At 44.1% G+C, this 23,779-nt stretch overlaps 1 protein-coding gene across 5 annotated transcripts in view; it reads left to right on the top strand.

Moving 5' to 3' along the window:
- Positions 1 to 23,779, top strand: part of Asap1 (ArfGAP with SH3 domain, ankyrin repeat and PH domain 1) — a 341,517-nt gene that overhangs the window by 65,952 nt on the left and 251,786 nt on the right. For all 5 annotated transcript variants that reach the window (XM_076836260.2, XM_076836257.2, XM_076836258.2 and 2 more), the window contains exon 3: positions 6,266 to 6,392. In XM_076836260.2, coding sequence (XP_076692375.1) covers positions 6,266 to 6,392 — 127 coding nt within the window. The remainder of the gene's footprint in view (positions 1 to 6,265; positions 6,393 to 23,779) is intronic.

The raw sequence follows: 23,779 nt of genomic DNA, 5'->3' as shown, positions 1-23,779 counted from the left end.
AGAGGTACATCTTGGTTTTGAGAGAGCATAGAAGAGGTCACCGTTACGTGTGATTAGCTCAACTTAAATTCATCAAAGAAAGGGAAGCCTGGATGTTCTGTATGTTCTCATTTTTCAGGTTAATGTTTCTTTTTCAGACATACAGTAAGACTTGGACTCCTTCACTTCTATAGATTGCACATTTTTAGGAATCCTATAAAACACCACCATTTTTCTTCACTTGGAGGTTGTTTTACTTCTGTTAGAAATGATGGAGCTCATAAAAGGGAGCCAGTTCAATTCAAAACACATTTATGGAGGCCTCGGGGGGGCCTGTGCTAGGCAGGCCTTCTGTGGGGAAGAAAGGGCCTGCAAGGTCAGCTTCAGGCCGCTGTGAAGAGCTTTCTCTTACTAACTGGTGACCTTGAGCATAACCTGTCCCCAGATTCTCTCAGCAAAAAACAGGCCACCTCACCCTGTTCCTGGGAAGATTTCAGAAGAGGCTGCTTGTAAAATGTCAAGCCTGGGGCTTCAGGAACCTTCTGTCCTTCCTTTAATTCCTGGGGGACGTAGGTGATCCAGGACTTAGCCTCTGAGTGCCCCCAGGGATTGACAATCTGGGAACTTTGCAGGCAACTCAGTAGGAAGATGAGTTCTCAGCCAAGCCCTGACATTAACAGAGTTGCTTGTCACAGGGGAGGTTCTCAGTTTGCCATGTGTACCTGACTCTGAGGTTCCCCCAAACTGTGCCAACATCCTTCAGCAGCTGACCACAAAGGGAGAAAGGCTGTGTGGAGAATATCCCCAAAGATTAATCCCCAAGGAGTGGGGCCAGGGAAGTGCTCCCCAGGCCAGTCAAGCTCGCATTTGAATTAATTGTCTTTGCTGAGCCACAGAGCACTGTGGCTAATCACCTGGGCTATGGCATCAGACTGTCCAGTCCTGCTTCAATACTGCCCTACATGACCTCTAAGCTTCAGGTTTCCCCTGTTATAAAACAGGAATAATATACCTGCTGACTAATATGCACAGAAACTATTAGCTGAAATTATTGGAATGATTACGTGGTGTTGAGGATCAAACCCAGTGCCTCACTCATGTTAAGCAAGCGTTCTACCACTGAGCCCCAGCCCCAAGGAATGATATTTCTTACTGAACAGAAATATATTCCCAAGTTCATTCACTTGATAGTCACACTACATGCCTTGTGGGTTCCCAGTATACTCTCTGTATCTTTTGCTCTTACCTCCATCAGAAGGAACAGTCAGGGACCAGAGATTTTTGTCTCCAAACAAACCATGTTCTCCTCTTACTGAGAACACTCTAGTGATTTTATGTGAGACGTTTAAATTAAATTAAGTACATTTGGGAGTTAAGAGTAGGCTTTTTGGAAATATTACATGAAATTTCATGAGTGCCCTTGAGAAGCACTCATACAAGAACATGAAGAAAACAGTCTTTAGCTCATAGAATATGGCAACTGGAGCCTGACGGCACAACACACAGGATCAGATTCACTCCTCCCTGCTCCTGCCCCAAAGAACTTTCCTTTCCTCTACTACTCCTTTTAGTTGGTCGAAGAAATAGTTCATGAGTTATCAGGTGAAATAGGGAAACCACTTTCTTTGGTGGTCTGGGCTGGAAAACACTGTATAGTGAAAATACTGTATCGTACAATGTGAAGGGAACAATTTTTCAGGCAGTAGAAAAAACACTGGATGCAGAGTTGGCTGGGGACATTAACTTGCAGTGAGATCTCATTATGTTTCAGGTCCCTTTACTCTCATACTTGCATCTCAGGACTGTTAGGTGAATGATTGAAATCACTGGCTGGCCCAGGAAAGGAGGTCAGAAAGGAGTATCCTGTAGTATACCTGATGATTCATGTTCCTTTCTGGTAAATATGGATAATTACACTTAATTTTTAAAGTTGCATGAGGCTTAAAGAAGGGAATGTGTGTTCAGAACTCCATACTTAGCATTGTATGTGCCTTAGCTCATTGTATTTTCAAAACACTAAGAAATGCAGAGGTACATATTACTTCAACGAGGTCTCATAGCTGCTGCATGGCAGAAATGTGAGTCCAAGTCTTTCCAACTCATGTTCCAGCAAATTTAATGCCCTGTTTTTGCTCCCAGAAGTTGCTTCAGCAGAATATCCTTAAGAAGCTGTGTTTTGTGAAAATGGGGCTATTTTTTTTTATGATCTCAATTTACTTCTGATTGGCATTCATCTTATGACTCTAGATACTGTTTAGTTACTTCCAAAATCCAAACTATCACTAATGGATCTGGCCTCACAGAGGACACTGAAAGGATTAAGTGAGGTCTCTGAAAACTCTTCACACATCTGAGATCCTAGTCTCTGTAATTACCATGCAGCCTTCTCCTCCCTTTATTCTTCCTTCCTCTAAGTGACTAATTTAGAGATATGAGTTGTGGAATGAACAGAGATGTATTTATAGTTATACTTCATAAAAAAGAGTTCAAAGGGAATTCACATTGGTTGATTATTCACTATGTGTTAACATCTTTATCCATATCTTCTCATTTCATTTCACATAAAAACTTGAAACACAGCTTTATTGTTATCCATTACCCTAATTTTGCAGATGAAAAAGCAAGGCTAACAAGTCACAGAATAGCGATTCAAACCCAGGTTTACATAACATGAAGCCTTTTCTCTCCCCATTGCCTCTGTTCCAGGAGGGAACTGGGGAGGCTTTGATGAATTCTGTCACTGGCTGGTACTGTGGCTCAGAGCACCAGTGGCTCCTCTTGGTTTCTTGGGCCCAGAGAGCACCCCTGACTCTCCATCTTGGTTCACTGTCAGTCATCTTGCAAATGCTTCCCCTTGGTTATAAGGCAGCTGGGAGAGTGAGGCCTGCAACTGGATATGCGAACTCAGAGTTAATTCTCTGGTGACAGTGGGATCATAGCACCATTGCTATCTAGAATAAGCCACCACCATTCTTGCTTCCCGTGTTTAAGGAGGCAAAGACCGTCTAGCTAAGACCACTGTCTTGCCCTGGTGAGCAGCACTCGGTAGGATGAAAGGTACAAAGGTGCTGGACAGTCTTGGAGGGGGATTATAATGACGACAACAAAGATATTGCCTGCTTCATATAAAGCTGGGTGCACACGAGCATAAGAATGAGTGCATATATATGTTTCCTGCATTTGGCAAGGATGGCATATATTTCTGGGCAGCTCCAGGCAAAGAAATACAGCATTTAAATTTTGCCCACATCAGACTCTATTTGCTTTCATAAATCCAGAAATGGATTGCAGGGTATTTGAGAAAATGTTAGGTGCAGATGGTTTGCACTGGGTAGTTTCAAATTTAAAGAGGATGCTGGTCCATGAACATCAGAAATGGTGGGTTGAGGTGTAAACCTTTGAAATTTCTAATTGCAGACCAGTCTGAGGGATACATACTTACCAAAGCACAACATCTCATTGTTTGCATATTCCTTTCTTGGCCAAAGGAAGTAGGGGAAGAGCAGAAAAATAACATAATCTTCAAATGAAAATGAAACAGCAATTGATGACAGCAGTTTGGGCTCTAGTGAATTCAATCAAGAAAGAAATCCCTGGCTATTTACTATCGCAAATAGCTTAACCTGCTATAATATCTTTATTCCTTGCATCTGCAGGGCCCAATATATACACCAATCAGCTTCAGGTGAGAGGATTGTGTGGTCATTTTGACACATTCTCCTCTTTATTTTACAAGTGATAGCACCCAGGCCCAAGGTGACAGCATCAATTATTAGAAGAGAAAACTCTGGAACCCAAGACCTCCTGGAACTGAGGCAATTATTCACCAGCTCTTGGCTTTTAATAACAGCCCATATTTGTTTACTATCTGCCAGATATAGAGGCTGGAAAGAGCTACCAGCTTAGTGGAGGTGACAGGTGCTGGATGACAATTTGGAATACAGAGAAGAAGAATTCAAAGTCTGAATTTATTTCTATCCTGGAGGAAATAAGGTATTCTCAGAGAGGAGGGAAGTCTAAGTGTTCCATGTAATGTTCACTGTTTCCATGGGGGAGCACAGGATTACTGAGGCTCAAGGTAATAGCAGCCATATTTTGCTCCAAGTTATAGAACTTTCCAGATGCAGTGGAGGAAGAAGTAGGATTTCCTCCTAGGTGGCTCATACTTCAAAAGCTATATTCTACAACCACTTGACCCCCAGGTACCATTTTTAACTACCTGCTATTGCCACCTGGCTATTTTCCCAGAACCTCCAGCTTTTAAAGTACTAATGGGAGAAAGTACTTCTGTTTATTGGGTATCTGTTTATTTATTTACTAATCTTTTTTAAAAAATAATGTCTCTCAAAGTGCATTTCTCAACACTTCACTTTGCCAGGGAAGGTGATTTGTGTGTGTTCTCTTAGAAAATTCTTCCTTTAGTTGGTGGATGCACTTTCGCACATGAAACATGGTCCCTTGGAGGGCACTGATGAGCACCTGGCTGGGGGCCTAGTGCAGGTTCCAGCCTGGCCAATAAGGGGAGATAAACATCACACTTTCATAATGGCTTCCGATACACAAAGCAGATCTCATGCATTATGAGAACTCATAATAGCCTCCTGGAGTTGGTGTCCTTAACTTTTGCCTTCATGAGAGGCAAATGAGGGTCTAAGATCCTATATTCAACAGGGTAGCCTGTGGGTCACTCCCTCATTCTTTTCCATTCACCTTCTCTGAACATTCTTCACACTCAACGCCATTGCTGGGCTCCTGTATATTTACTCCACTTTTGTTGTGTATTTACTAGTTTTACTAGTTTTCTGTTGCTCTACCAGAAGATAAGCTCCATGACACCAGGAGCATTGTCACCGAGTGACTCTCCAGAGCACTTTATAGGCTCTGATAAATATTTGATCATTAATGAGGTGATGCATTTCCATTTGACAAGAATCCTCTTAGTGCCAGGCCCAATAAGAGCAGAGAACAGACCCCTAAGCATAGAAAATGGCAGGAGCACGGGCTGAGGAGAGGCCACAGGGCCAGCCTTCAGCCCTATCTAAGGTGCTCATAGGAAGATCAGCTACAAGGCCACTATCAAAGGCTCCTAAAGGCTCCAATTACTGGAGCCAATTATGAGGCACCCCACAGGCCTAGCTTTTTTTTCTTCTTTGTAAAATCAATTTCATCTAGAGTCAATGATGAGGAATTACATTCTTTGCGTTAACAACAGTAAACTGAGCTAGTTTAAAAAATAGCCATCTGCTGGGGCCGAGGAATGAGCTATCAATTGGTACTTTTGCAGCTGAAATTTGACCTTCGCTTAGCATTGGACACCATCTGCACCTGGGAAATGCCTCTACACTCCCTGATCATCGTCTTTTCTCCGGGTTGGGGGGGGGGCGGAGAAAATGCAAATGAAAAGATTAGGAAATTATAAAAACAAAATCCTTTCACTGCTCTTCGCTCAGCATTTTTAGCGACCAAACCAAAACCACAAGACCAGCCTCCCGCGGCGGCGAGCGCCCTGCGGCGGGAGGGCGAGCGCCCGCGAGCTGCGGGCTGCCCCGGGGCCGCCCCTGCGCCACGCCCAGCGCCCCCTCCCGCGGCCTGCGGCCTTCGCAGCGGGAGGCGGCTCTCCCGGCCTCGCTTCCTGCACCCACACGGGACTAAAAAAGAACGCATACAACTTTTTTTGGTCCTCCTCTTGCAAAACGCTCGCGTAACCAGCTCGCTGAAGTAACCGCTCGGGGGCGGCCCGGGGACGCGCGCTTCCGGCGCCCCGCAAGCCGCGTGGCCCCCGCCCGCCCCGGGCGCCCGCGTCGGAGCAGGGCCGGGCCGGGGGCGGCGCGGGGGCGCGCGGGGGGGGGCGGCGCGTGCGCAGAGCACTTCCTTGTTTGTCCCCGTGACTGCAGCGGGAGCGCCGCCCGCCCGCCCGCGGGAGTGTGTGCTCAGTCGGTCGCGCCCGCGCCGCCGCCTGTCAGAGCGTTGAGCAGCCGCCGGAGCCGGCCGACCCTCTCCGACCCGCGCCGCCCAGCAGCTGCGGCGCTGCCGGCATGAGCACAGGGAGGCGGACCCCCCGGAGCCCCCGGCCTCGCTCGCGACTCGGAGTTTGAAGGGCCCGGCGCGGAGCACCGCCCTTGCCGGCCTTCGCCCGCCCTTCCTCCCGCCGCCGCGGGTGGGAGCGCGCCAGGCCGGGCGCAGGGCTGCGCGCGGGGCGTTCATGAGCCCCGGGCGGCCCGCGGCCCCGGGAGCCTGCGCCGTGACTCACCCCCCGCCCCCGCTTGTGTCTCGTCCCCCCCGGCAGGATGCCGGACCAGATCTCCGTGTCCGAGTTCATCGCCGAGACCACCGAGGATTACAACTCGCCCACCACGTCCAGCTTCACCACGCGGCTGCACAACTGCAGGAACACCGTCACGCTGCTGGAGGAGGTAGGTCGCGGCCCAGGACCCTGGCCCGGCCGCGGGGACCCTGGCTCGCTGCCCCCGCGCGCCGCCGCTGCTTCGCAGTGGGATGCTCTTGCTTTCTGAACTGGGGAGGACCGCGATGTCTGGGGCAGGGGGAGCCACACCCCCTCAAGGACCCACCCCCACGCCCACTCTTGGGTGAATGGGGAACTTTAAACTTGCCGACCCCTTCCCCATTTGTCAGCGGTTTCCCGGGTCCTACACGTTTAAAGGCTCGGGGACCGGAGGTGGGGAAGAGCTGAGCGAGCTTTCTCCACACTCTGAGGAGGCAGAAGAGGGAAGTCCGTTGTGTATCTTGCACCCAGCCTGGAAGTCAGGCAGGTCTGCTCTGCGTTTCCACATCACTGTGACCCTTTGCTAACCCGCGAAGTAGGTGGCGTCGCGCCACCAAGGGCTGAAGTGGGAAGGCCAAGGTCACCAGTAAGGGATGGAGAGATGGGCAGTGAGCGCACTTCTCCGCGGCCAGGCAGGCATAGCTGCAGAGATTAGGGCTGATGGAAAAATCGCAAAATAAGAAGTAGGGCTGGGACTGTCTCCATCCCAAGACTCCTCCCAGCTAATGCCTGGCGCCTGACTTCCCCGAAAGCCCAGGTGGAAGAAGATCTGTGCAAACAACTCTCCAGCCGGCTCCTCTATCAGCTTTGGCTGTGGTAGGACTCAGGGCTGCTGCACCAGGTCTGCAGGGGACTCTTAGATTGTAAAGGGAGATATGAAGCCGATGCAGCCTGCAGTGTTGACCAGAGAGGGGAGACCCAAGGCTGCAGAAAGAACAGCTCCAGTTATCTGGACCCTCCAGGAAAGCGTTGAGGGTGTCCAGGGGCAGGGTCAAGGGCAAATCGATTTCTTCAAAAATTTGAGTTAGTGATAAGGTGGGATGGATAAGGAGGAACTTGCAAGCCCAGAAGATACAGAAGCCTCTGAAACCTCAATTAAAAAAAAAAAAAAAATAGGACATTTGCTTTGGAATTCAGTACCATATCTAAGTGCCATAAAGCACCACTTCTTTAAGCAAGCCAAGCCTATTCCAACTAGAAAGGCAATATTAGGTGGAAGTTAGGAAGAGAGGTTTTCTCAGAGGGGATAGCTCTTTAAGGTTTAGGGCCACCTAATATTGTGAAGCTTGAGTTTTTTGGGTAAACTGTTATTTGCCTGGAATCCCAGGTATTTGGGAAGCTTAGGAGAATTTCAAAGTGGAGACCAGTGTGGGCAACTTAGACCCTCTTTTAAAAATAAGGGCTGGGATGCCATTAAGTGGTAGAATGCTCCTGGGTTCAATCCCACCAAAATAACAATAAAACTGCTCTTGATACATCAGCTTTGATACTTGTACTTTCATATAGACCTGGTATTCTGAAGCACAGGTCTTATAGATTTTAGGAGGTAAGAGACTTCTCTTAGTGCTAGGTTCCACAATGCCTGCCTGCCAGGTGCTGTGAATTAGTCTGAATGTTTCATTCCATTTGGGACTGCTTCTAGGTTCTCTCCAGAGTCATTGTTAGGTGATTGAAATAAATTTTGAAGTGAATGGAGAAGTATCACCAGACTAAACTTGTTTGAGAGCAAGAAGTAAATGGTTTTTGTTTTGTTTTGTTTTTCCTCTGTGAAGTGTCAGTCTGTTTCACTAGTGTGATGCTTAGGGTTTGATTTGAAACAGAGTTGCCAGGCATTCAACCTCAGGATGAGACCGTCCTTCCCTTAATTGTAATAAATTGGAACATGCTGATACAGGAGCAGTTTACATCCTTTTTATGTACTAATCCTTTAAAGGATGTGACAATGATTAGGCTATAGGGTTATATTCCTTCCAGATAAGTTTTTCAGTGCCTGCTAATAGAGCTGTCAGTTACTTTAACTTTCTTTTTCTTTCTGTATATTCAGATAATGTTACTGTATTCTGTTTGTGCAGCAGGTGATAAGGGTATTTGGTGTTGATAGGTAAGGGTATTTGCATGTTGCAGCAACACTTTAGGATAAGTTAATATCAAATTACTTGCAGCTGTTTTTGATCTTTGTTTACATTTAAATGCAAATACAACAAGGTTTTCTTTTTCTTTTTCTTTTTTTCCATTATCTTTCTTTTTTGTGAGGAATACTGTCTTGCTAGAGTAAGTAGGAAAAATCCAACCATAATGAAAGTGTGGTCCACTTGTGAACTTGAGAAGGATTTGGAACCAGGATGGAAGTTCAAAAATGTCACGTTAGAGTTCATTGATGATACAGTAAATGTTTTCATTCAGGACAGCACATAGTTTTGTAATTCTTTTTGTGATCCCGAGTACAGTATGCTTCGGAAACCATTGTCCCCTGTCTGCATCTTTTAACTCTTGAATCATTTTCCATAAGGTTGGACTGTAGTTATCTTTTGCACAAATGTGAAATGCTTTTCCGACCACCATGGTTGAATTTTTATTTCCCCTTTCAAGCTTAGGTATGGAAGGTTGCATATTATAAATATATTATAGATATCTTAAATCATTCAAATTCAGTTCTTTAAAAATAAAAATATGGGGTTCAAGGTGAAATGAAATATAAATTTAAGGAAACATTTGGAGACATACCACAAAATCTTTTTGGCATATACTTCACAAGTGAGATATTTGGAAACTTAAAGAATGTGGCTTGTGTTATTTTGTGGTTATTCTTAGGAATAGGACTTCTGGGTACTTTTTTGGTGATGTGGAAATTCCAGAATAAGGATTAATTTGGGTCGCTTGGAATTCTTTTTCTAGTTCTAGTAATGAAATATCTTTCTACTTGTTTATGACCTTTTCTGTTCTTTGGATTACTAATTAGCATATATGGAACTCAATTCAAAAGCTGTCTGAGGTCTCCAGGCTTGAAACCCCAAGTTAACCCATCCTCTCTTTTTGCCATATCTCCTTGGCAGGAGTATGTTGTGTTGTGCAGATATTAGGGCTTTTATTTAAATTTTCTCGTGATGAGCACTCTAGGAAGTGAATTAGAAATGTATGCTAAGAGGCCAAGAGTTTGCTTTTGGGCTTCTGCTTTGATGATAAAGAATCATACATGGCTGTGGAAGCCACATCTTGGCTGGCACATATGAGAGGCTACTTTTGGGAGGCAGAAATGGGTTGACTAGTATTCTGCCAAGTTTTCATCCTGGGGTGTGAGCGTTTTTCAAGCCAAAGCCAATGTTCTGCTTATTCAGCACCCGAAGCACACAATGTGTGCCATTTTACTTGTGATTTCTGAAAGTTATGAGTAAGTGACCCAAGAAGGGAACAGTCAGGCATTTGGGACTGCTATGAGGGACATTGTAGGTGGAATCCACCTTTTAAAGGCTTAGAGTGGCCAATGCTCAGTGCCTTTTATAGAAGGGAGATGGTCAAAAAGTCTGCTTGGTTATTTTATCTTGGGCCAGTATTTTATTTTTGTGGTGGTGGTCTGCCCATTTATTGAGCAGCTGCTCTCTACCATATCTGTGGTAGGCATCTGGTGTGCCATGATTACACTTAATCCTCATAGGAGCTCTGTAAAGGAAAAGGGGCAGTTATCTCCATTTTCCCCAACATGAAAACTGAGACCCAAAGAGATGAAGTGATTTGTGTTCAAGATTTGACTAGTAAATAAACAGAGTTAGCAAACTCTTTCAACATTTAAGGCATAAAGTAAATGTCCTAAATGTCTGCAAAGATGTATTTCAGTGGTTTTGGTAGAGCACATGGGAGGCTTCACTTTGTACCTTTTAATTTCGGTCTCATCAAATAGGTGCCTAGGTTTCTTAGAAGCTTAGTTTTCTTCATGATCACATTCAGGGACCTTCTTAAGAGTGGTACTTAAACATACTATTTTTCCCTCTGTGCTTACAAAACTTTTGATATGGGTTTTCTGATTTAAATGTGAGAATTTATGTAGGTATGATCCATGAAAAGCATTCACTTCACACATCTTGGAGAAGTGCTGCTATGTACAAATCATTTTGCCAAGCCCTGCTAAAGCATTAGGGTTATTATATGGATTGAATTATAGAGAAGCTAATGGAGTTTAAGAAATAAGTCTATAACTCTTAACAGGGTAGAGAGGGCAAGTTCATGGATGGGAGAAATGATATAGAACATTTTATGTCTGCAATACAATCAAAATCACTCAAATTACCATTGCAGGCAATGTACAGATTGTTAAGTGCCTCCTACTGGCAGGCCCAGGAGTACAAAGGTGGACAGCCCTGCCCTTAAGAGGTGCTATCTAAAAGTCTTCTCAAGGAACCTGGCAGTCAGGTGTGCATCTGGCATCAGAGGCTTATTTTAATTTTTGTCAGTGGGGTGTTCAGTCCTTTCTGAAGGCGAAGAAATGAAAGTATAGAATGTAGTAGATTATCAAGCTTCTCTCATTCAGTTATTGATTCTCCTACTATGCATAAGCCTGATATATGCTGCTATTTAATGCTTTCTCCCTCCTTTTATTGTTGGCTCCTTTTACAGGTGAAGAAACCAAAAATTACATATTACATTTTGCCCAAGGTCAGTAAGTAGTGGACTTGGGAATTAATCCCATTTGTGTAGAGTCCTCATGCATACCAGTCAGACTTCATCTGTATGTGTTCCGTCACTCTTATATCTAAAACCTTTTGGGTGTTTCCTTCTGTACTGATGACTAGAGATTATCAGTGTTAAAATAAATGGGGTTAGGTCCATAAGTTAGGAATGCCACACATAGGAATCTTGTGGCCAAGGCTTGACATGATTGTTCATCAGCCCCCCTGCTCCCGCCCTGTGTTCTAGAATGGAAGTGTATTTTGAAAACAGGTAAACTTAATGGGACGTACTTCTTAATATAGCAGCTACTAAACTTAAGGGGCTCATGAATTATCCCCAAAGAGTGTGTAGCCCTAAAAGAAGAAACCCTTCTCAGGAAGGGTTTAGATAAAATTGAGGTGGGTACTTTTGCTTAAATACCTCTTGAAGATAAAACAATAAAAGGCAACAAATCTCCCCATCGTTCTGCCATCCCATGCAGAATTTCAGGCTCAGTGGCCCAAGCTTCTGCCCCAGTCTGAGAGTAGCTAGGGTACATTTTTTCTGGACATAGACAGCAGTGGTCCGTAAAGAGTAAGTTTGCCTGCAGAATGAAAGGAAGAAGTAAACTTGCTTTATGTGCCAGAATCCATGCTCTTTTTAAAGTAAGACCCAAATCTGTTGGGCAGATACTCTCCATGCTAAGGCTACTTGCCCTTTATACATCTTTAGTGTTTAAAAACATTTTATATATCTGTCATCCAATAAAAGGCCACTCTAGTAGCATTTTTAGCATTATTCTTCTATGAGTAAATGAAGGCTCAGGTTAAATGACTTGTCTAAGATCATATGGTAGTGACTGGTAGACTTCTGGGTTCTGAATGTAGAATCTCTGAATTGAAAAAGTTTTTTTTTTCTTCCTTGTGCTGGGATTGAACTCAGGGCTTTGTGTACCCTGGGCAAATGCTCTTTTTCACTGTCTTCTATGCTTCCTTGCTGATTTTTCTTTTTGCTATCTTGCAGGGCTCAAGAAAGATGTCTATCTATTAATTACTCTTAACTCTACTTGATTTCTGGTATCAAAGAAAAAAGTTGGAGAGAGGGAAGAAAGAAATAAGACACTTACTTTTCTCTGTTCTTCTGAGACCTCTTTAAATCTCTGCCTTTTGTAGTCAAAGACTGCTGAAAGCAGTCCTCCTGGGCTGGGCAGAAGTGAAAAGAGGGTGATGCTGGAAGTCACGGGGCTAGCATTTGCAGTCTGGAACTGTTGACCAGCCTATGTTTTGCCTGTGAACTGGCCACGGACCTGGCTGAAAGACTGCTGCTCTCAGAGTTGCAGCAGGGCTCACTGCCCGCCTGCTTCCAACTTCCCAGTCATCCACAGCCTTACCTTTTTGTTGGGTGCTAGTTACTCAGGGAACCACTAAATATCTGAACTGAAAGGACCTTGGAGGAAATCTAGTCTGGGGCTTGCCAGCCTGATCTCCAAGAAAACCATGAAAGGTGTGATGTAGTTCTATTTGCAGTATTGCAGAAAAATTAATAGACATATCTGATAATGTTGTTTGGCATAACTCTTGTAGCACATGTGTTTAATTTCAGCTGTAACTGATCAACTCTGTGCTGTAGCCCTGCTTCTGCTGATCACATGCTCAGAATGCCAATTATAGATACCTTAAAGTGGGGAAACAAAAGTGTTAATCTTACATGATTGGTTTACTAGCAAACCATGAATCTTACGCATGATAGGGACCCATATAGGTCTAGTTTAGTCCTGTTGCTTTAGATGTAGAGATTGAGAAGGCCTAAAGTTGAGAAGGAAATTGCACTGGGATTGGAATTCAGGGCTCTGGGCTCCCAGTCAAGGGCTCTTTATCCTCTGATCTCCAATAGGGCCCCTGAGGCTGGTTATACGTTCCGGGGGTCTGGGGAGGGGAAGGCAAATCTTCTCCAATATCACTCTTTGGAACTTGCTTCCAGGGTGGAAGAATTTTAATTCCTAAAATTAGGAACCTCCTCTTGTTAGCCCAGTTGGCTGGTACAAGTCCAGGTCTCTCAAGACATGCCATGCTGGGCTACAGTAGCCCACCCTGGTATCAGGCTGAGAGCCTGTCAACAAGAGTCATTTGTGGTGTTGGATGTTCAAACACTACTCAGGCTTTGTTTATTGTGTAGGGATCCATGGAGCCTCAGAGAGGTGGTTTTCACTTACGACACCTAGTCATTTGGGGACTTCTTGGCCTTGGCCTTTCCCATACGTGTTATTTAAACATGAGTAAAGGATGGGACTAGAGATCACTCCGTGTCTAAGCCTGTGTTTCCTCATTCGATAAATAAATGTTTTTGCGTATTAAAGGAGATAATGCGCATAGGCACTCGTTAAGTGACTTCGTATGCTGGTAAAAAAAAAAAATGGTCATATAAATGTCAAGATCTGATTTTTCAGCCCCCTTGTGGGGCAGGGAGGAAGGAGTTGTGGGAGGCCAGAAGCATTCTTGGATGGGTAAACAGATGTACAGGAGTGCTCACAGTGGACCAGTGGCAACATTAGGGCCAAGGAGGGTGAAGTCCCCTTGCTGAGGTTAATTGCAACCCTCTTGTTTCTGGAATGTATTGGGCAAATTCCTGAAATATTGTTCCCTCATGAAAATAGTACCACCTCTTAGTGAGTCAGTATATGTAAAGTGCCTACAATAGTGGCTGGCATGGTAATTGCCATATAAATGATTGCTGTTATTATCCTCATTATGGTTTATTATGATTGCGTTAGACCATCGAATGTGTAACTGAAAAAGACGAGACTAGGTAGACTCATTTTGAAAGGGTGAGTGATGAGGTCAGATGACAGAGCCAACTGCCCTGAATGGTAGAGGCACAGATGGGACTAAGGGGAAGACTAGGGCAGCACTAAATACTCTAACTGGGGTGAGTCCTGGTCACACCCAGTTAGATCTGAAGCACACTCCCAGCTCACACAGCTATATACTCAGCCCTAGGTAGTTGTTACTCTGAAATAAGGGGAATCAGTGACCAGTGTTGTCCTCTGACAACAGATGGGCAATACTGGGACAGCCTTACTGCCCGTGCTTTCTCCAGTCTCTGCTAATTCTTTCCATTTACTTCCATACACCCCCCTGCCATGCTCCTCCACGGGTGCATCAAAGCGGGTACAATGCTGCCCCTTTTGATTCTTTGCTGGGTTTTTGGGATAATGAGCTGTTTTCTGTTACATAATAAAAGCAGGTATTTGATTTTGGTCATTTGTTTGGTCGTTGGAGGGGAAGTACTTATGCCTTCGTCCTGACTGGAACAACGTGGCAGCTAGGCTTGTGTGCTTTACTGATTACAGCTTGAAGCACTGAGACCACAAGGAATTCTATTTTGGTTGGGAGGCAGGAACCTTAAAGCAAAAAGGATCTCTCCTTGAATTGGCGTTTCTGTTTGCTTCAGGCTCTTTTCAACATCATTAAAATGAGTTTTAATTATATCTGGGATAGGGGTAAGTCAACGTGGGAGGCACTTGACTCTTCTTGGTCTTAACAGAATGCAGGAGTTCACTGTGGGCTCTTTCTGGGCCATAGCACCATCTGAGCAGTCCTGTGTCATGGTGCTGTTTGTGGTCAGTTATGTAAGAACTGAATTTTAATGCCAAGGGTATGGTATAATTTTCCCCAAAGAACCGAAATATATGTCTCTTTGATAGCAGAACCAAATTTAGCCATCAAGAAGCTAGGAAAACAAAATCAGAACCTCATGTGCCAGGGAGGTAAAACTCAAAAGACAATTGCATTTGGATACCAGTTATTGCAAAAAACCAGAGTTGGCTAAGGCAATTGAGGCCATCCTTTTTCCTGCCAGATGCACTTTGGGTGGAGGAAAACATAAGCTCTTCCCAGCTCTATTATTAATACAGCCTGGATATCTTGTGTTTCTGTAGCATTATGCCCAAGGGCTAGGGCCAGGATGGCCACACTGAACGTCACGCTCAGCATGCAGTGGGCGATAGTAAGTACAGTGATATTATATCATGATATAAGCTCAGCAGGGCTGGGAAAGGTCTTAGAGGATGAGGGTGCCAAGGCCTAGAAGATCCAAGTACATTGGGCTTTTTCACTTTTTTACAGATCCCCATGCCTGCCTCAACAGAAGACAACTAGTTAAGTAAAATGGGGATTTATTGGAAAGTCTGACGAAGTGTTTTATAGACCATTAGAGGAAGAATGATAAATAAAAGAGGCATTCTTTCTTGGGCCAATGGCAGATGACACAGGCTAAGCCCTACATAACTTGCAGCTTTAGTACCCCATACCAGTTGGTGTCTCTGTGCCTGATTCTGTCTGGTGGGAGGATCAGATTGGCACACCAAGACCACCTCTGTTTTGGGAAGTATGATGGGGGTTAAGTGATGGGTAGGCTTAGTTCTCCCTCTCAGCACCTTCATGGTGGTTCTCAGAGGATGGAGGAGAGGGACACATATTCTCTACACCCACCTCACACATCAAAGCTGGGGCTGGGATCCAGGTTTTCTAGCCTCATCTTTGTTTTTCACTGACATGAAAGTTAAATGGAGATGACAAGACTTCACATAGAGAGAACCAGTGGGTAATGTAAGGCCAGTGAAATGTCTTAGACCTAGTGGCACTTGGAAGATGTTAGTTTCTCTGCCCTTCTTTCTGCAAGTCTCACCTCCCCATGACCCACTCTGTGCTGTATTCACTTGAGATCCTTTGAAGGCTGTGGTCAGAGGTCTGTGCTGCCTAGTTTTAGCTTTGCAGATGTGGTCAAGAAAGACCAACATTCTACACAGGGTGTGGGCAGAGAATAAACACCCTACTGCCATTGAATCCCAAGTGATGACATGGTGCTCTTTCCATAATCTTTCCATAGATACCCAGGCTGGCTTGAAGGTTAGGTGGGGCAACTAGGCTGTTTGGGAAAATTTCTGGTTTGATTGGCTTTTTCCCAGCATTAAATTAGAGAGACTTCGCAGAGGTCCAATGAGGGCTAGCAGCTCTCCTTCCACTGAGCAGCTTCTTCAGTGCCCAGTTATGCATAAAATAAAACTTGAGTGTCTTTCTTGTTTTGAAATGTGGGGAACCTTCCTTTATGTTTCATTAATCATTTCTTTTTATGCATCCCATTTCCTCTTTCTTGTAATGTTTATTCACATTAATAGCGTTTACATAAAATTAGATACTCCTTATTTCCACAAAGTGCAAGTCAAAATATGCATTCACTGCTGGCCCAGCAGCAGCTGCTGCTTTAATAATAGTAATATTTTTTTTTTTGATAGCAAAGCAAATGAATGCACTGCCTCCCAGTAAATAAAATGGTGCCAACTTAAATAATGCTGTCACCAACCCAGGGCTTCTGTATTTTGTGTTTAGGAATTTGAACACATTGAGAATCTGCCAACACTACTGCTAAGTACCTACTCTGTGCTGGGCACTTGGTGGATGCTCAAGACGTGGTCTCAGTTGAATCTTTCCAGCAGTTTTGTTGGGCGCGTGCCCTTTCCCCATTTTATTGATGCTGAACTAGGCTTAGGAAGGATTCAGCCCATTCCCTGCTCTTTCTACCTCAGACCCATCCTCAAGAAACAATGTCTTGTGTGTCTATGTATCCATGACATGCTAGTGAAGTCGAGCAAACAGGACATAGACTTCTGCTGAAACATGACCTGTTCAGATTGGACTTGTAAAAGAACTTCCTAACAAGGTGGTAAATACCAGCTGGATGACTATGGAAGTAGGGTTGTTTCCTCTTTGATTTTAGGATAAAATATAATGTGAGTGGTAAGCTAATGAAATAAATGATGTTCTCACTCATGTTCATACTTGTCTTCAGTTTTATTAGATTGGAAGTACCCCAGGACCAGGGACAAAACCCACTCCTACCCCAAATCCAGTTGGCACTAGGTATTTGATTAAAATTATAAGATGATAACAAAGCTGCTAAACCTACATCTCAGGACTTTAACTATATGCCTACTGATTGCATAGAGCAGTTGTGAAACCCAGTAACTATTGAGTTTCCTCAAGGTTATGCTGTAATAGACTTGAATGCTGAGCTAAATTCTTTGTCCTTTTGGTGTTTGTAATTTGCAGTCTTTCATTGGGTTAGCAGTACCAGTGACAGTGATAGCTGTCACTTTGAGTCCCAACTCTGGGCCGATTACTTGCATATGTTATTTCCAACCCTCCCACAAGCTAGGATGTGATGGGGCCAGGGATCCAACCAGGATTGGTGGCCCACACCCACGTCCCTCCCACCCTGCCTTGCCTGGTTAGTAACTTAGCAAAGCCCCAGTAAACAGAGGTGAGTCTGGGTAGCATTTCCTTCCTGGTGGAAGTGCACACACAAACAAGACATGCATCTGCCAGTGGAGAAGGAAACATTTTTCCCTCCTGATTTGTTTCCTTTGCGTGGGAGGTGTTTAAACCCATATAATTTACATCAGTCAGCTGGGGCAGCCAGTTCACAGGGTGGTAGGAGAGGGATTAATGAGAGAATTGATACTTTCAAAGAGAGTCGACCTCTCTGATTTTTCTGTATGGATGCTAAGTAGTGAATCATGGTTCTTAGGAGTGGTTGTGCCCTGGGTTTACTCTCCATGTTTTTATACTGTTTCAATATGTTATTTTGTTTTTATCCACACCATCCTTCATTTGGCAATAAAGCCACTATTTCCTCATTTAAAAGATGGGGATACTAAGGCTCAAAAAATGAAATGTTAAAGAAACCTTGGCTAAAAAGGCATGGTTAGGCTTGAGGTCAGTTCTGCTCCCAATTCCATGCCCCTCCCCAACAGTTCACCATCTGGAGGAGACAGACCCATGTGGTGGAGGTGTTTTGCCAAATAATTGGTAATTTTAAAGCTTTAATACCTTTAGAAGTAACAAATGGGGGTTTAATATGGGACAATTTTGTAATACTTCATTAGATCACTTACTGCCCACTCCCCAGGCCCCTGGTACTCCTTTTCCTGTTAAACTACATGGAGGAATGAGTTCTTCCCTTTAGACATTTGCTTTTTTAGATTTTTTTAAAAATGTTTTAGTTGTAGATGGACACAATATCTTTATTTTTATGGGGTGCTGAGTATTGAACCCAGTGCCTCACACGTGCTAGGCAAGCGCTCTGCCACTGAGCCACAACCCCAGCCCCTTTAATTTGTTTAACTTAAAATTTACACATATGCAAAGGCAGAGAGATGAGTATGAGTCTTCATGTATCTGTCAACAGTTTCAACACTTACCTGCTGCTGGCCAATCTTGTTTTCTTCTCTGCCCTTCTCCCCCTCCTATCTCCCTGATTTTTCTGAAGTAGTCCCAGATAAAATTTCATTTCACCCATTAATATTTCAGTATGTATCTCTAAAAGATAAGAACTTGGGAAAAAAATCCAAACCATTATACTGTTATTGCATCTGAAAAAAAATTTCACAATATCATTAAATATTCAATTACTGTTCACATTTTACTAGTTGTCCCCCCCCCCAAAAAAAAAGTCTTTTTTTAAGCCAGGATCCAAATGAGATGCACATGTTGAGGTTGATGGACTTTTATTTTAAATGTCCTTCAATCTGTAGATTCTTTCTTCTTTCCTCCTTGCCATTTGTCAAACTAGTTTGTCCTGAAGACTTTCCACATGTGAATAGTATTGAATTGCATCCCTGGGCTATCACTTAATGTGGGCTACAATTTACTGGTAACATGCTTTTGTTACTAATAATTTTTCTTGTTAAGGAATAAGAATGTATTCACTTTGTAGAAAATAAGCAAAAGTATAAAAAATTTTAACAAATTGACCATAGTCCCACTGAACACAAGTAGCCCAGTGCCATCACATCAGGTGTTTCTTCAAGACACATCTGTCTCCTGCTTATTTTCATTTAACATATCGTAAGCATTCCCATAGCATTTAAAGAGGCAAATCACTGTATTAGTGGCATTTCTCTCCTTTCCTTAGGTTGCTTGCCCCACAGTGAGACCTTTTGTTCACCTCAGGGCAGTGGATATTTGAATACATGTGTACGTTCCTGTCCTAGTGTCGATAGATGCCTAGAATGATCATTGAGTCAAAGGCCAGGGGTATTCATAAATTTCTGACACAGTTGTCATGCTGCCAGATTGTACCACCAGAAATGTCGTGTGTGCCCTGTTATACCCCCAATCCCAGACAGCCCGGGGAAGTGTTTTTCTCTACCCAAGAAGACTTACAGTGAGATCTTGATTTAAAAGCTTATCCAGAGGAAAAAAATTAAACTTTCAGTGTGTTGTTGCCTGTACATGTGACTAGTTACTGGCAACCAGTGGTAAAGTGAAGAAAGAGCGCATGTGATGTGCTCCGACTCTGCTTGCCAGGGTGGAGAACTGAAGGCCAGTGTCATCTCAGTGTCACGGGAAATGAGCAGTTTTGCCCTATCAGCCTCCAGCCTCCTCAGTGGGGGTAGTTTTTTTTATCTTACCCATACAGCTTCTCTTCTGAAATTCCTGCTTATTATGGAAATAAGTTGGCTAATGCCTCAGTCTTATGGGCTCAGAATTAGTGAATGTTCACCATAAAAAGGGGAAATGTGCAAAGACCAAAGATGGCTGCCTCTGGCCGGGCATCCCTGACCTCGGGCATCCCTGACCTCGGGCATCCCTGACCTCGGGCAACCCTGACCTCGGGCAACTCCTCCTTTCTCCCTGGCTGCCTAAACATTCTCACTTCCTACTACTAAATCCACAGGATGTTTTTCCAGCTGAAAAGTCCCTTTGGATCAGCCCATTTGGGGTTACTATAACCATGTACCTAAGGCTTAGTATCTTTGAAAATAAAGTCTTTTACTTAGCTCGCAGTTTGGAGGTTCAAGGGTGTGGTGCCCCCAACAGCCAGCTGACCTCAGGTGTCACAGTGCAGGAGCATTCCCAAGAGGAAGAGGTGATGTTGCCCAGCAAGAAGGCAGAGTAGGGAGGGCCCAGTCTCAGGAGAAGTACCTTAATCCCCTCTGAGAGCCGCACCCCCAGTGACCTAAGTGTCTCCCACTAGACCCCATCTCTTAAAGGTCACACCACCTCAACACCACTGCACTGTAGACCAGACTTTGAACGCACAGACCCTTGGGGGGACACACTCAAAACCACATCCATACCATAAATGATTAGCAGTAATTGTCTTTTATAGACCCCATAGTACTGCCATGTGACTCAGGCATGGGTATGGTCATGTTTTTTAGTTTGTTTCCCACTTGGCACTTGGCTGAGAAATAGGGAGGAGGTGTTTTAGAGAGGGAACTCTACTGGAATTTAGTGGGGCTGGTGGGGTGATGAGGCTTTGGGAGCCACTTAGGAAGGAAAGAAAAGGAAAGGGGGCCAAAACTGAGTTGAACTTGTCTTTCCTGAGGGTGGGCACCTGGTTTTTTGAAGTCAAGTGTATTTCAGATTTTGGCCTTGAGCTGGCTCTTGGCTATGGAGGCACATCTGTATTGTCATGTGAATTTGCTGTATTTTGGGTTTGTGACAACCACTGTGGTTTTCCAGGGTGGTGCTTTTTTGGTTCCAAAAGTTTCAGAGTGGACTTCTGTGTGTGTGTGTGTGGGCGGGGGGGTGCTAGGGACTGAACCCAGGGCCTTATGCACGCGAGGCACTCTACCAATTGAGTTATATCCCCAGCCCCGAAATGGGCTTCTTAAGTCAGACTGCCTTCAGGGCTCTGTTTCCCTAGGGGTTCGGGTACGGTTTTCTGGAGCATCTGTCCTGGTGGGTTTTCAGGTTAGAGGGTACTTCTTCAAGTCAAGGTCCACTCTTGGTAGGTTGAGCTTGGGTCTATACATATGGTTATCATCTTATCAAACCTCAGAGCACATGGAGAGCAAGCAGTACCAACTTCATTTTGCAGATGAGGAAACAGCACAGAGAGAAGCAGCACTTGACCAGGAAGTACAGTCAGCAGGGGTGCTGGGGTTTGTGTCTCGAGGCCTCTGTGCTTCAGCATCACCTTTGCCCATTGGGTACTTTCTTCATACTCTTCACTCCTTTAGGACTTCTGGCATCCCTTTAGGATTCCAGAACATTGTCTTCTCCACCTCCCTCTCAATGCCCTGCCTCAAGACCTGTACCTTCTTTTCGAATTCTGTTTTCAGCCCACTTAGTACCTCAATGGCTTACTCAAAGATATGAGCATACCCCTTTTCTTCTTGTTTTTTGGTATCAGGAATTGAACTCAGGGACATTTAATCACTGAGCCACATCCCCAGCCCTATTTTATATTTTATTTCGAGACAGGGTCTCACTGAGTTGCTCAGCGCCTCGCTATTGCTGAGGCTGGCTTTGAACTCATGATCTTCCTGCCTCAGCCTCCCGAGCCACTGGGATTACAGGTGTGTGCCACTGTGCTCAGTTCCCCTCCCTCTTACAGCAGCGTGTGATGTCCTAACCCAACAGAATGGTGGGTTCAGGTGCCAAGGAGAGGAAATTATGAAGCAGCATTAGGTGTTAGGCATGGGGCTCCCTTTGCATCTTATAGTGTAGTTTGTTGTCTTCTCCCAAATATCAGAGCATTGAACCCTGAGAAAGCAATGCCAAGTTCCTTGAGTCTCTTAGTTTGACCTTTTGATATCTTGCTTTCATTTTTCCTCTTATTTGTTAATAAATAATTGCATAAATTAATGTTTTTCCATTGGTGACTGACACCTTGGTCACCTAGTATATCCGGCACTGGACTGGGAAGTTAAAAGACATTTCATTATTTAATCTTTGCATCAGTGGCCTCAGGAGGAGTTTCTGGCCCCCATTTTATAGATGGAGGAACAGACTTGGGGAGCCATGTTCTTGACACAGATGCTTCTCTACTTCTCATGGGTTACATCTTGATAAATCCATCATAAGTTAAAGATACATATAACACACATGATCTACCAAACATCCTACTGTAGGATCAAAGCACACTATGGAGCATAGACTGCTCATCCTCATGGCTGACTGAGAGCCCTGGCTTCATATCATTGCCCAAGTGTCACTCAGTGTCTGTGACATCACTTAGCTAGAAAAAAGGTCCAAATTTAAAATTTGAAGTACAGTTTCTACTGAATGCATATTGCTTCTGCACCATCACAAAGTGAAAAATCCTAAGTTAAACCATTGTTTATAAAAGACAGGGAGTGTCTTTTATTATTTGATCTTCATAACAAGTCTGTAAGGAATTATTTAATTTGCATATGGGTGACCTGAGGCTTGACAATGGGCAGTTTCCTCTCTCAGGTTTTATTGCTGAAGGGAAAGAACCAAGGTTTAGACAAAGATCCATCTGAATTTGAAGTCTCCAAGTCCCTGCCCTCAACCATGATCCTGCAGCTGGTGTGGGGTCAAGAATACTTATATGCTTACATGCTGTGGGTGTGTCCCTGGGGCTTCCTGGAAATGAGCATGAGCACAGGACAGTTTGACACTGATACTTGAGCCCTATATCCACTTGGGAGAACAGGGTGGCCTTGTGCCCTGTGTCCACCCAGGTGTGCTATGTGTGTAGGCCTGCTTCACTCTGGAGCTCCCAGTTGGAAGTATGGTGTCAACTTCGCTTCCTGCCATAGTGAGTAATGTCACTTGGCCTAATAATTTAATGTGATCTATTAGACATTATGGCCATGTGGCATTACCAAATTATATCAAATATTGGTCAAAAAACAAACTACTTCACCCACCCACCCCACCTCCCAAGAAGAAAGGCAATATTTTATTACTGGGAAGCCTTCTGGAAATGTCTGGGTATCTGTTGCAATGATTGAGCAGTCTTAAAGCTTTAGGAGCCATTGTATTGTAACAGCCATAAGTTACTAAGCTTTTCTTTGGAGCCTAGTACTCTGCTAAGTTCTTTATAATATTTATTAACCTTAAACCAGCTTTGCAAAGGTTTCTGTCTTTATAGCATATTTCTCTAGAAAATAGATGCTTGGAGACAAGTAGTAAATATACAGCTCTTGTTTGGTAGAGCAAAGTTTCAAACCAGGTGTTGATTCATCGATGTCGCACTGATGCCTTAGGCATTGTAGCCTGTTGAAAAAGTAGATTTGGAATGAACATTTTAAAATTCATAGTTTAAACACTCACATATACATATATATGCACTTTATGCATCAGCTATGAGCGTATGAATGCCACAAATACTAATCATGTATTTATGTATTTGGTTTCTGCTCATGCCCTTTCTCGTAAAACTATAACTTGAAGGAGAAAGAGGGATTTGCTCCATACCTAGCATGAACTGTTCCCAGGGTGAGCTAATTTGTGTTTCTTTCTGAAGTAGCAGTAGCAGTGGTATTCTCTGAGAGCCTGGCTTTGATTCTCTTGTGCACTGTGTTGGTATGTGAAGTCTTCTTTGACCTCTCAGAGAGGACCCTGGTAGCCTTTCCTAGAAAGGTAACTTTGCTTTGCAGACACCCATTCTTTCTCAAAATCGTGTGGCATCCTTGGAAGATGGTGACTTATGTGGAGTCATTTTCTTCTCCCGGCAGTCTATTCTGCTTTTTTGTCATGTAGCACCCACTGAGTTGAGATGTTGGTTCCAAGCCTATCAAGTTACTGTTTTGAAGACAGGATTTGACTTATTCATCTATTTATTTCCATTCTTGGACCCGGGTCTTGGGACCCTGCTTGAGAGAACCAGTGAGCACACTCATATACATGCAGTGGGAACCTTGAAGAACTCAGGAAGGTGAACCTACCTCCATGTGGGTGGATGGAGGATGAGGAGATTCTGAGAATTGTCTGTAGGACTGGACAGGAATGGAAGGGGAAGAACTGAGGATTTACAAAATTTCAAGGGAAGTGATGTAATATTGGAATTTTAGAGCCAGAGGGAGCCTGTGGAGACTATAGAGGTCAACCTCATCAT

Source organism: Callospermophilus lateralis, chromosome 16 (genome assembly GCF_048772815.1).
Source record: "Callospermophilus lateralis isolate mCalLat2 chromosome 16, mCalLat2.hap1, whole genome shotgun sequence".
NCBI classification, from domain to species: domain Eukaryota; kingdom Metazoa; phylum Chordata; class Mammalia; order Rodentia; family Sciuridae; genus Callospermophilus; species Callospermophilus lateralis.
This window is presented reverse-complemented; position numbering and strand designations above follow the sequence as displayed.